Below are 13,631 nucleotides of genomic sequence, written 5' to 3'. Positions count from 1 at the left end.
ATGCGAAGCAGGCCGGGCGAGCCAGCCGCCGTGCCGTCTAGAGGAGGGCGCCGTCACCCGTCTTTGCTTGTTTGCTCGCACGTCCTGTTCCAGTTCCAGGCAGGCCAGAGAGAAGGCTCAGAAAGGGACTGCAGGCGGCGGCCCACGGAGGAGCTAGGGTTCTCTTCCTACGTCGCCAGGATGGCGGTGGGGGACGCGCTGCGCCGGCTCTGCGAGGAGGTCAGCTGGTCCTACGCCGTCTTCTGGAAGGCCATCGGCGCCGCCGACCCTGTGTAAGCTCCACCCCTCCTTCCTCCTCCTGTTTTTTTCCTCTCCCAGTTTTTCTCGGACCTTAAGCTTCTCCTGCAGTTCGATTTGCGAAGAAATCCCATCCCATTTGTTTTCGGAACGCTCGTATGCAACTTTTCGCTCCCCGGGTTTGGGCTTTGGAGTTTTGCTGCGCATTCCGTTTCAGTTAGATTTGCCTACTAGACAAGCGAAGCGCGCGTGGGGAACATTCGGATGGGCATATTCCTCGACATCCTTCCCGTTATGGGAGCTCTTTACTTCAAACGAACAAAGAACGTGTATGCACTTTTGGCGCCGCTGCAAATTTACTGGAACCTGTACCCATTGAGTTCGTGCTAATGCGTGTGAGTTCTTGGGGTGTAAAAGGGCGGGAATGCATGAAATGCGCTTGCATTTCTGTGTAACGCTAATGTGCCGTGTGAGTTCTTGCTAATGCGTGTGAGTTCTTGGGGTGTAAAAGGGCGGGAATGCGTGAAATGCGCTTGCATTTCTGTGTAACGCTAATGTGCTGCGCATTTAGCTTCGTGATGATGTGCTTAGTGCACGAATTCAGCGGTTCTTTGCTGATTTGTGTGTCTTCGCCTCGGTGACGTGCAGGCATTTGGTGTGGGAGGACGGTTGCTGCGGCCACGCGTCATGCTCCGCCGGATCTGAGGCTCCTGAAGCTGGGTGTGAGCCGGGCACCAGTGTGTGCACGCTTGTTAGGAAGGTCATGGCCTCGCAAATTCATGTTGTTGGTGAAGGGTAAGCACGAATTGTGTTTTCCTTGTTAGAATGTTCTTAGCTGCTAATAAGTGCTTCGGCGTTGTTGGAGAAGTTCAAGCTTCACTGATATATGTATGCTGTGTTTGTACTCTTCAGTACCATTGGCCGTGCTGCTTTCACTGGGAATCATCAATGGATTGTCCATGATCCTGCTGCCAATGATCACAATCTCAGACCCTAGGTACGATTCCTTCTCCTTCCCTTGTGAACTGATATAAATGTAGCCCAATTTCAGTTTTTCCGTGGTCCATTTTGCTGTCACTGTATTTACAGCGTGAGGCCAAGGGATTTATGCTACTGCAGAAGTCCTTGTGGGGTTATTTTGTCCTCGAGTATTTGTTCTACGCCTTGAAACTTTGCCATGTAGTGAGTTTGGTCTATTATTCTATGAGCAAGCTGTCATTGTGATAAGCTAGCTGCGAAAGCACACAAATAGACACACGAAATAAGTGGAGACATCTTTCAAGGTGGTTTGCCCTAGAGCTAAAGTCAACCATGATGGCATTTCCCTTTCTTCATGCACGCACCATGAGGATTTCCTCAATATCTTTGGGGTCTTTCCTACTTATTGTCTAAGCAGATAAATGTTTGGTTTGTTTGGGGGATTTTAATTTGTAATACGAGCTTCTGTGATGGAACACCAAACTGATTATGTTCTTCTTACGATGATAGCTTGCCGCTGAGATGAATCATCAATTTGCACTGGCATTCGGTTAGTACGATTTTTTTCCTTGCATGGTGGATTATTCACTGAAACAATGTTTGCTTTGGAGCTCTCAATAAGTTATTGTCTGCAGACTGTTGCAATTATTCCTGTGTTACCACGAGGTGTACTGCAGCTAGGCTCTACAGGTGTGGTAAGATATCCATGCTTTAGAAATTGGGATTACTATATAGTATATATTGTTCTACATGTCTTGAAGTTGTTCTCTGTCATTATTATATGGCCATGACGTACTACTTTAGGACTGTGTTACATTGTTGACTGGTCAAATGTCTGTTCCCTTGATCTCTGTATATAAACCATATGGTGGTGAGATCTGAGGAGACAAAACCTTCTTGTGGACAGTAGCGGAACCCTGAAAAGAAAAACAACTTGTGATAATTGTGCTCTATTTTTGCGCTTAGGATTGCTGTGAAAGAAATAAGAAAAAAAAGATTCTCAGATACCTCTTTATTCTAACTCTACTAACCATGCTTATGACATGTTAGAACTTATATGAATGCTTATTTTCTGGCAGGTAGTGGAAAATACCAACCTTGTGCTCCAGTATAAGAAGCTGTGTTCTCAGCTGAACAATCGGTCGAGTATGGCTTCATCGTCATCTGTTACAAATGATTCGAACCGGAAAGTTCAGCCACGCCCACTATAACTGAATTTTTGTCTCCCCTTTCATTGTTTATTTTTTTTGCTAGGTTCCAGTATTGTCAATTGAAGGAAATGACACAACAATCTGGGGAAGTGGGGAATGGTTGATGTTCCTCTCAGCTCAAAGCATGGCAGTTGGAGCTATCATGGTCCGCTGGGTGTCGAAGTACTCTGGTCCAATTATGGCAACAGGATGGGTATATTATCCACAGATGAACAATCAGTCCATGTTATGTCTTAGTTTATGTCACATGCGCAAAAGCTCTGCCATGCTATTGGTTATGTTCTTCATCACAGAGGCAGCCAAGTAGCCAACCCCTAGAGGAGAAGCTTCGAGAACCTAGGGTTTCCCCACCTCCATGGCCATCGCCGCCGCTGCCGCCCAGGTGCATCCCTCGCGGCCGCCGCTAGCAAGGCGCACCGTGGCGTGTACTCACCTCGCTTGGACCGCCGTCATGTGCTTGTTCCTCACAAGCTTGTGGCTTTTCTTCTTGCGCCTGACCGCCAACAAAATCGGGCGTCTCGCCTACGGCGAGGGCCGCGCTGTGGTCACCACGGCATACAAGTTCGTCTATGTAGCCGAGGTCACCCTTGTGCTCGTACTCCCCTTCGGCCTGCTAGTGGCACTGATGAAGGCCCGCGCGCAGGCGGTGGCGGCCACCGATGTTGTGGCAACGAAGGTACGGAAAGGGGATCCATTTTTTCTGGCATGGTGATGCGAATAGGATAGGTGTCATCTGAAATTGGAAAAAGCTTTTATTGCATCCGCGCAATTTTTATTCGTGATTTGCCTTTGGTTCTGGTCTAGGAGCCTACTCTGAGGACATCTGATGGACATGCCTAGGATTTGCACAGTACCTGGACTTCCTCAGCTTATGGTTTCATCTCTCCTCCATGCTATACTCGCGACGGCAGCTGCGTCGGTGCTGATGCTCCATGGCTCTGAAGCCCAGGTGAGTTCCCACATCCTCCTCTTCTCTTGCTCCTTATTAGGCGTTGTAGCCCATCCCCTCTCCAGCAGATGAACAGAATAGAATGTCAAATTGTGTTGGTTTCAGAAAGGGGACACGGAGGATAAGCAAGATTGCTTTGCTAGGGATTCTTGTTGATCTCGGGGGACAACTCCATCTGCCTTCCTCACCTTTGGGTAAGAAACCTGTGCTATGGTTTGTTGCTCTGGATGCTAAATTTCTGCTGCCTGTAGTTTAAGTGTTTGATTAAATGCCTATTCAAGTTATGATCCCGACAACCTCCACAGCCCTACTTCATACGGATCAAATATGAGCAACAACGTTATCCTAAAATGCTGAAAGGCATGTCTTGGAAAATTAATTTATAGGTGTTTCTTAATGATGACTGATATCTGGCATCCACTAAAAGTGAAAGCTTTATTGGAAATTAATTACTTCCGACATTCACAATCAACAAATAGTTGTATTATTATTATTTTTATTACTCTTGGATTTCTAAGTCTCCAATCTCGATTCATGTTCACAGCTGATCTCTCATTTCTACTAAAAGGGCGCCATTGCTAATTTGAGCACGAAACTCACCAACCACATAATATGAATGCCTTATCTATTTTGTTGCTTCTTCCAGGCTTCATGCTTATAAAGCTCCAATTGTTTTATCATGAAAATTTTTCTGTTGAGACGACTTTCTGGCTTCTCAACGTGTTTTGGTGTTCACAGCCTATATCTGCACTTATCTTTCATTGCCTCCATATCAATGCTTAATTGCTGGCTTCTATGAAGGTATCTAATATTGAATATGATGAGCACAAAGGCAGAATAGCAATTGGACGGCTGCATGCAGGAGAACTTCAGCATGGCATGGAGGTCAAGGTATAGATCTGCTCTGCTTGTGCATGTTCTGGCATAATAATGTGGACATGAACATTCCAGTTAGAAAGTTATATAAAATGTGGTCGTATCACAGGCAGGCTCAACCAAAGGAGAGATTGAAATTCCTGCTGAGTGAAAATAACCATTTACAGTGAGGTGCTATATGGTTCTTTACTACATATATGTTGGATAAAGTATTACTGAGTCGATGCCACAATGCTGGTAAATTTCATTTCCAATATAATAAAATGTATAGCATTTTTTATGAGTACCTGAGTTTTGCCTTCTCTATTTGAGACTGGCGCCTTATGATTCATCTCAAATTTCTTGAGGAAGTCTGTGAGTAAAGCAAATCATATATAAGATAAAAGGAACTGCTGGGATTAGTTGAGGCCTGAGCAGCCTCCACATCTCTTTATCTTACATTTTAGAAGCTCATTTGGTGCATTCTATTTTGAATTTTATCCTTATAATCCCAACATGCATGTGAGCAAATGTTATGATACAATCAGAAATTATTGTGTTCTATGTGAACGAACTGATAGCTTGGTGGTCCCAAACTTGCATGTGGGTGCGCAAATATGTGTGGTGGGCGGTGGTTAGATGTGCCCAATAGTGGTGCTCCTCGGTCGAGTTTGTGCCCGGATGCTGCACTAAAAAATGCCCCTCGCTGTATGCAGCCTTCGGGCCCTTTGCTGGCCCAAAGTGATTATGGTTTCTACCTCTCAAACAATGCCATTGGGGCAGTCTTCCCTTGGGGTTAAGTTTTTTCTTTATATTTTTGTGTTTTATAAATGAAAGTATTGTGATATACTAGGTCTTCAGATTCAGTTTCTCATTATATGTATTTCATCTACTGAAGGATCTGAGTCTAGCTCAATCCGTGGAAGGTGTGGCTTAACCCTGCGCCACCTAGGTTTGGGTCCTCTTCCACTCAAATTCGGTTACATATTTCTTCTTATATACAGTACCACATGGTTCCTCCTTGTTGGTCAAGTTTTTATTTCATCTATTGGTTCCAAAGTCTATTAAGTCTTCAGAAAGATAAGGTATACATCCTGAGTCTACCTGTCTGCTTTCCTGATTTTTTTCCCAACTGTGTTTTCCTGAATATTTTGGTATTAGTATTGCTAATTGCATGGCTCCTGTTCGATAGAGTTAGTACAGGTGCTTCTTCTGCATACATTACAGAAGAAGAAAGAGCTAATATAGATGCTAAAGAATGCTTGGTCATCTATAAGTTGTCACATTTCACTCAGAAAAGTATATCTTCTGAATGTTATGGGTGCAGTTTACGAAGAGTCTGTTATATGCAGTTCTGATCCCTGTTTGCATTTTTCTGTCTGAGCGTCTTTGCAAGGTTCTGGAGTATATAAATGAAGTGTATTCCTTATGTGGAGTCCTTGGAATCAATTTTGGAAGTACTGTACATGAAGCTCATCCCAGTTTACATCAGAATGGTATTGAGCAGTCAAGAAATATCAGTAATAGCACACTGGAGGGCCTTGCTGCTAAATTTTCTTCACCTGTTATCATATTATTGCAGTAGAGTTTCTATTGATTAAGATGTTTTTCAGGTTTGTACACCAGATGATGCTTGCAGGGTTAGTAAAGTAGGTGAGGTTTTTGTTTATCAGAACTTCAGCCGCGTCCCCATTGAATCTGTTAGTGCTGGTGACATTTGTGCTGTATGTGGAATGGATGGTATCATGGTAGGCGTCTGTGCATTCATATTCATTATTCAATCTTCCAGTTCATATTTATACTTATAACATGATTCTATATGCTTTGAACTATCCAGATTGGGGAAACTATAGCCGATAAAGTTACAGGAACACCATTGCCCACTATCAAAGTGGAGGAGCCAACAGTCAGAATGTCTTTGTCCATCAATACATCACCTTTTGTTGGACGGGAGGTATGTCTATCCTTCATGGTAACAAAAAATATGTTATATCGCTTCCTAACATGCTCTTCTGTGTCAAGGAGTTGGGAAATCCATAAAATATACCCTCATTACTCCATATGATCTCTTGTACTCTGTATTCGTTGTTCTAAATTCGTGCAGTCAACCTTCTAGAGGCAATAATTATAGACAAAAGGTTTTCTCAGTTTTCACGTTCAAATGGTATTATGTGCGCTTGCTATAAAAGTACTTTGGCATTGTTATGCTTCAATAGTTGTTGTTAGCTACAATAAGGAAACTGATAATCCAAAGTTGTTATTGTTAAGCTAAATTCCTTCTATGTCTTAATGAATTGTGTAAATGATTGCCCTCCATGATAGTGTCCTTACGTCACTTGTGAAATACTATACCATGTTAAATATAATGCAACAGTTTGGTTTATTCTCTTTCTAGAATACTGACAAATTTGTTTCTTCTCATTCCCTTTATTATAGGGGAAATACGTTACTAGCCGAAATCTCCCTGACAGGTTGTATCACGAGCTCGAAAGGAATTTGGCTATGAAAGTAGAAGATGGGGAAACTGCTGATACATTTCTTGTTAGTGGCAGAGGCACACTGCATCTCACAATATTGATAGAGAATATGTAAGAACTTAAATTTGGCAGTTTCATTAATTCAGTGACTTTTGGTTGTCTTAAGAACAATGTGAGTTTTGCAGGCGGAGAGAAGGATATGAATTTATGATTGGACCTCCAAAGGTCATAAACAAGACAGTGGATGGAAAACTACTAGAGCCTTATGAGGTAGGTCTATACATTCTCTTCTCTTTGGAAAGAGAAAATTATTTCTTACTTTATTAGGGATGTCTTGGATATAACTTGCAATGTATAACTATGTTTTTTGTTGGTGGTGCCTCGCAATTGCACGGAAACTACTTGATACAAGTGATGAAGCTATTTTAAAATCTTATGGTTTGGTCAGGTGCATGTCGCTTTCTGCAGGGACTCGTGGCCATCACACCACCTCAAATCGCTCCTATATACGCAGAGCATATTACATCTCATTATATTATTTTTACTATTTTAGTTTAGGTGTAGATTCGATTTACATTTGGTGTAAATTATTTGTCCATAACTAGGAATGGCCAGAATTACTTCGAATAGTTATCTGTTTTTTTTTGCCTTGCCTTATTTTCTATGTGCTTAATTTTGGTTGAATCCGTATGCCTACTATGTAATCTTGCTTTGATGGTCTCTAATGTGCCTTTCATAGAACCTATCTGTCAAAACTGTCAATTCTACAAAAGACTCCAGCTCTGTTCTCGTGCCTTGTTTGATTATGAACCTTTCATCCATCGTCTTTGCAAAGTAAACATTGCTTTTTCCACCCTGCGCATTCCATCTCTTGCAGCGACTTAGAGAATGTATGTAATCAATATCTTTGGGACAGCATTTCTTTCTAAGCGCAGCAAAATGCTTTTCAAAATAGCAGCTCACAGAGAACTTTGGGGTAATAGTAGATCACAGATGGTGGGCTCATCATCATATACTGCCACGACAACATCTTCATATCCAATTTGGGGTAATAGTAGCCGTGCCCATCATCGATCATATTTGAAGCAGATGAGATATATGTGGGTGTGCGTGCAAGAACAACATTTAATTTCTCTATCACCCCAGGAGACCTTTGAGAACATGCCCTTCGTATATTTGGCATTGGGTCCTTCAGAATGCTTGTCATACCACCAAAGTACTCAGCAGATTTGAATGATGGTAGATGCAAAGAAGCTGGAGCTAATCCAGTTCGTTCTCTCTACCGCAACCCTAGTGTAGAATTAAACGAGTGAATTCTAACAGGGGTTACTATGTTGTTGTAGTTTGGACTGTCCAAATTAAAGGATACATTGCCATCAATTTTGGTGAAAGCTTGTGGAAGATCATGCTGCAAATCACAAGACCCAGTCCATGCCAAATTGATATTATCAGAAAAAATCGGTGCAAGTGAGGGTAACCTCTCAACAGGTTCCAAACCATCAGTAGATTCAGATATAGGCCACTTTTTCCCTCCATTAAATTTGTTGTAGACTTTGTCAAGATCCTCTGCATCATCCACAGGATGACCCTCCAAACAAATCTCTAAATTTGTATCAGCAACACTGTATTCATTATCATTCAAATGGCCCTCTCTGGATAACAAAGATTTCCTTGGACTTCCTAAAGATTTTCCAATCTCAGTATCCCCAGAAAGTAAATCAGTTTTCCATTCCTTCAGTCTGGTGTATAAGAGAACATCAAGGTTGTCTGGATTGGTTTTTGAAACATGGCCATGTGTTTTAAGAACTGAGTCTACATGACATAGCCTCCGATCCCAAATGTAGGCATCAAGAAGAAGACCACGCCTCAAGCGGTTGAGCTCCAGAATATCAATTGATGTCTGCATGGGGTGATTACTTTCACTCATGACTGGTAAAAGCAATATCTGCAAGAAAAGGGGCAATAAATCAACATAAAATCGCTCTAACTGTAGCGCGGGTGAGTGGCCACTGGCAGTGCACGTGGCTTTAATTTGCATACGGTCTTAGGTCAAACATACAGCTTGAAAATGAAAGCCTACACTATGTTAGTGGGAGGTCTTTAATTTGTGAAATGGCAGCTTTAATTTGTTACCTCCTTTGCAATTCATTTCCAATCATAGCTGGTCTACTTGCATCTGAATGGTTGCTTTTCTTGTAACCCGTTTGTTTTCTGCCTCGTGAACCCTAAGAAAGTCTAACGAGGTCTAAGGGTAAATCGACATAACAAACGCAACGGGTAAAGCAAAATGCACGTCCAAAACACCTTATACGAGTACAGCATACAGGCACTCCCTCTCCCATTCTCGACACATCGTTTGGCTCCTATGACCCGACGATTCTTAACATCTATGGATGAAATACAATGGAAAGATTACACCACTAGAGGATGGCGATGAAAAGCACTACTAACTACGGGTACATGTCCCCTAGGACAACTCATCTACTTCGTCGGACCAAACGGCTTCATTCCCGACCTCGGTTGGTTCTTCTTCTGCACTGGCTAAGGATCTATCTCCTCTCGTGGTGGTGGCTGAGTTAGGGGAAGCAAGGACTCTACTTCTGATACCTTCGAGGGTGGAGGTGCTGGTGGTACTGCAACATCGGTTCTCCTTCTTTTCGGTGGGTGGACAGGGATTCCCTCGAAGACCAAGGGTTCCTGCCTTTCTGTGTCAAGTGTCCTATGCTTGGCCCTTGTGACCAGATAAGCATCCTCTAGCTGCTGGGTGTGCCGATCTTTGGCCTCCTTCAGGGCTTCCGCCATGGCAGTCTCATGACTTTCTGTGGCTGCCACATTGGCGTGCGCCTCAGCGAGTTGCACTTCGAGCATCCTAGAGAAGATCTCGGCTTGCTCGGCTCGGCGGAGGCACTTCCTCAGCTCTGAGGCCTGCCGGTCATACTGCTCATCCAGAGCAATCAAATACATGGCCAGATGTACCACAGTTGGGCTGTCTTCTTGCGCGTCCTGCCCTTGCAAAGCCTCCATGCGAGCCCTCCATACCCGTCGATTCTTTTTCGAAGGTGGAAAGAACTTCATGGGGGTACGAGCAATTGGCTCTTCATAGATCTAGCAAAGATGCCGCAAGGCTTTGCGGGCCACAACTTGGTAGGTGTCGACGAAGCGAAACCTGGTTGCGGTCACATTCCAGGCTTCAGTGATATGGAGGAACTCCTCGCTCTTCCCAATGTAGACGGTGACCTCACATCGCTCAGTACCATGTTTCTCATACTCACGACCCTCATACTCAGGGCGATCCTTGACTCTGAGTTTTTGCAAGGTGGCATACAGGATTTTGGGAAAACCCTCAGTGTTTAGGCAATAGCTGCAAACTGCTCCTGCCATCCTTGGTGGATGATGCTTACAAGAAAGGATCGAGCGAGAAGCTTGCTCGGGAGAAAGGCTAGGTGAGCTGAGACTCGCTGAGTGGTGGTACCAAGTGGCTAGGCTCAGCCTTTTGTAATGGAGGAGCGGTCATTGGGCCTAGCACATTCCACCATTTAGTCTGGCGCAGAGAACAATAAAAGGAAACCGGCAAGATTTTTACGCGCACGAGACGAGCAGTGTCTGAGGCCATTCCCTAAGCTATCTAGAAATTCGCTCAGTAAATTTAAAAGTGCTTGACATCTTCACCTATGCAGGATGGGTCAAAAGCAGGCGGACACATTTAATGCCTCCCCTCCATACTACCATCAGATAAAAAAACAAGTCGGGCAAGTGGGCACATTTAATGGCTCTCCTCCTTACCATCGAATAAAAATGATTCATCGACCATGCAGGAACATTTATACTTACACATGCAACCATGCATTTAAGACATGGATTGGTTTGTGTGCACGTTGCTCCCGAGGTGGTCGGTGGTTGGGGTTGGTCACCAACAGGGAGAGAACGATGTGCCAAAAAGCTGAGAACGGTTTCCCTATATGTTGGCAACAGTGCAAGGACGTATAGGACCTGCATTCATGCATATCCTGTTTGTGCATTATAGTGCCGCGTTGCTGGCAGATACGCCATCCATAGGTGTCACGCGTGTCTTATTGTGCATGACCTACTCGATCCTGTTCTAGAGTTAGGTCTGCACTATGGCTTTGTCCTCCGCGTTCGCCCATGGTTCACGCCTGTACTGACCCACGTCTCCTCGTACCCCTTCTCTGCGCTCTTGTTGGACCCTTGCCCTGCAGTCGTACTACTCAGTAATGGCACCGCACGTTGCTCGCCTTGAACGCACAGAATTTGGTCGATTCATTCGTACTGATCCCGCGCAGGAACCCTAGTGAACCGCGTTAGGACCACAGACCGCTCCGCCTTTATAAGCAGAGCCTGGCTTAGCCATTGGTACCACCACTCGGTGCACTTTAGCTCACCTAGCTTTTCCTTTGAGCCAGCTTTTCACTCAGCCTTCCTCACAACCACAGCCAGAAATGGCAGGAGCCTGGGTTAGTAGTTACTGCCTGAATGTTGAGGGTTTTCCCAGAATCCTGCATGCCACCCTGCAAAAGCTCGGAGTCAAAGATCGTCCTGAGTATGAGGGCCGTGAGTATGAGGAGCAAGGCACCAAGCGGTGTGAGGTTATCGTCTACATCGGGAAGAGTGAGGAGTTCCCCGACCTCACTGGAGCCTGGAGTGTGACCGCAACTAGGTTTAGATTTATCGACACCTACCAGGTTGTGGCCCGCAAAGGCTTGCGGTACCTCTGCCAGATCTATGAGGAGCCCATTGCTGGTACCCCCATGCGGTTCTTTCCACCTTTGGATAGGAATCGGAGGGCATGGAGGGCTCGCATGGAGGCTTTGCAAGGGCGGGATGCGCAAGAGGATAGTCCTACCGTGGTGCATTTGACCGCGTACCTTCTTGCCCTGGATGAGCAGTATGACCGACAAGCCTTGGAACTGAGGATCTGCCTCCAGCGAGCGGAGGAAGCTGAGATCTTCACCCGAATCCTCCAGGTGCAGCTCGCCGAGGCGTATGCCAGTGCTACAGCTGCTGAGAGCCGGGAGACTGCCATGTCCGAAGCTCTGAAGGAGGCTGAAGATCGGCATGCCCATCAGCTACGGGAGGCCTATCTTATCACCAGGGCCAAGCAAAGGATGTTGGCTGCTGAAAAGCAGGATGCCCCGATCTTGGAAGGGATCCCTATCCACCCGCCTGAAAGAAGGAGGACCGATGTTGAAGTGCCGCCAGCACCTCCACCTTCGGAGGTGTCAGAAGTAGCGCTCTTGATTCCTCTCACTCAGCCATCGCCAAGAGAAGATGCAGATCCATAGCCAAGGCGGTTGAAGAATCTACCAAGCCCGGGAATGAAGATGCGTAGTTCCAAGTAGATTAGTTGCCTTGAGATGCAGTACCCGTAGTAGTAGTGCTGTTCTTCGCTGCCTTCCGGTATTGTACTCTTGCCGTTGTTTTCGTCTGTACTATTGAGATCGTCCGTCGTAGGGAAGGTGAATGCTGTGTCATGAATGGGAGACTAGATGCCTGTATGATGTACCCGTATAAGACCATTGGAATATGCATTTGGTTTATTTCCCTGTGTTTATTGCGTCCATCTCCTTAATTCCCGTTAAATGTGCTTAGAGTTTTCAAGGATGACGGTAGGTGGGTTACAAGAAAAGTTGCCATTCAGATATCAGCAAACCAATCATGATTGGATAATATAGGACGCTGTATCGATTAATTGTGGATGCCCCAGTAGAACACTTGAATCTCTTTAAATCAAATCTGCCGCTGGATTTGAATTCATTGTCCCTTATTGTGAAGGGAATCCTTGTTGTTTGAATCTTCCCTTGCAATACTCTCCTCTTTCTGTGGTCTATGACCCCACCGCCTTCTGACCATGAAATTGGTAGTAGTTGCCTGGTTAATAGCTTATGGTGTCGTGAACGAAACCGAGGGCCCCCTGTGGAACAACTGCCACATGGTGACGCTGCTCGCCACGCGCCGGTATCGAGGTTGTTGACCAAATACCTTTACCAAGTTACACCGCCATACCACTTTTGATACAAATATTCGGGTGTTTGAATGAGAAACCCACAACGGGTTGATGAAATAGTATTCTCTCAAAGTAAATAAGAGGAGGTGGTTTCGGAGGAAGCATGTATGTTGCGATCTCTATTCATACAAAGTTTGGCGCATATTGTGGACAATGAAGGGAAGGAAAGAAGAACACCTAGGAAAAGTTATCCTTGGGTAGTAGGGAATGCTTAGAAAAGCCTGAGTGGATGTCAAGTCCTAGGCACTGTGTCCAGCTTGACCATGCTACGCACGCCGGGTCGCTGTCACCGTGTGCCCCGCGGACGCCGTCGGTGTCGAGCCCATTAGCACCCTGTCCTCGCCTGGTCTCGATATCGTGCCGCACTCGCTGTCCTCGTGCACTGTACGCTTCTCCTTTTCCCGGTCTCCGGTCCGCTCTTGATCCTCGCCCTCGTCCCCATACCAGACCCCCTCCCTTCTTTCTTCTTTTGGGGACATGACCACCCGCACGCCTCCCTCGTCGAATAGGCACCATGTAACATGTCATTGATTTGCTGGCATAAAATAGGCACCATGTAATTACAATCAACCCCTATGTTCGTTTACAGTATTAAGACCAATCTTCCGTACCAACACGATGAGAAAACATATTAGACATATGAGCCATATTTCTCAAGATTTTTCCTATACCAAGCATATCACCCGCAGCGAAGCGCGGGCAGCAATGGCTAGTATGTATGATAGACTTGCAAACATGAGCATGACGATAGTTAGCCCGATCGGCTGGGGCTCATGGATACTATTCACATGAACCAGCCAGCAGTACTTCTCTCTCACATAAACGAGTCAACAACAATACGAACCAGTCAACCGAACAGACCAAGTGTCGTTGGTGAGCGGGATGGGCAAGGTGTCCTCTTT

The 13,631-nt window shown here is 45.2% G+C and overlaps 1 protein-coding gene and 1 long non-coding RNA gene across 2 annotated transcripts; both read left to right on the top strand.

The window, feature by feature from the left end:
• Positions 1-1,234, top strand: LOC136464898 (transcription factor LHW-like). The gene is made up of 3 exons (XM_066463850.1): positions 1-272; positions 886-1,032; positions 1,150-1,234. The coding sequence occupies exons 1-3, from the start codon at positions 1-3 to the stop codon at positions 1,232-1,234; spliced, it is 504 nt and encodes a 167-aa protein (XP_066319947.1).
• A 4,826-nt stretch (positions 1,235-6,060) lies between these two features.
• LOC136497226 (uncharacterized) lies at positions 6,061-6,981 on the top strand. The gene is made up of 3 exons (XR_010769255.1): positions 6,061-6,184; positions 6,667-6,818; positions 6,893-6,981. It is a non-coding gene; the product is annotated as an uncharacterized lncRNA (long non-coding RNA).
• The last annotated feature ends 6,650 nt before the right edge of the window (positions 6,982-13,631 follow it).

The sequence above is a fragment of the Miscanthus floridulus genome, chromosome 1 (assembly GCF_019320115.1).
Source record: "Miscanthus floridulus cultivar M001 chromosome 1, ASM1932011v1, whole genome shotgun sequence".
NCBI lineage: Eukaryota > Viridiplantae > Streptophyta > Magnoliopsida > Poales > Poaceae > Miscanthus > Miscanthus floridulus.
The sequence above is the reverse complement of the archived record's forward strand: the minus strand, read 5'-3'. Positions and strand labels throughout refer to the sequence as shown.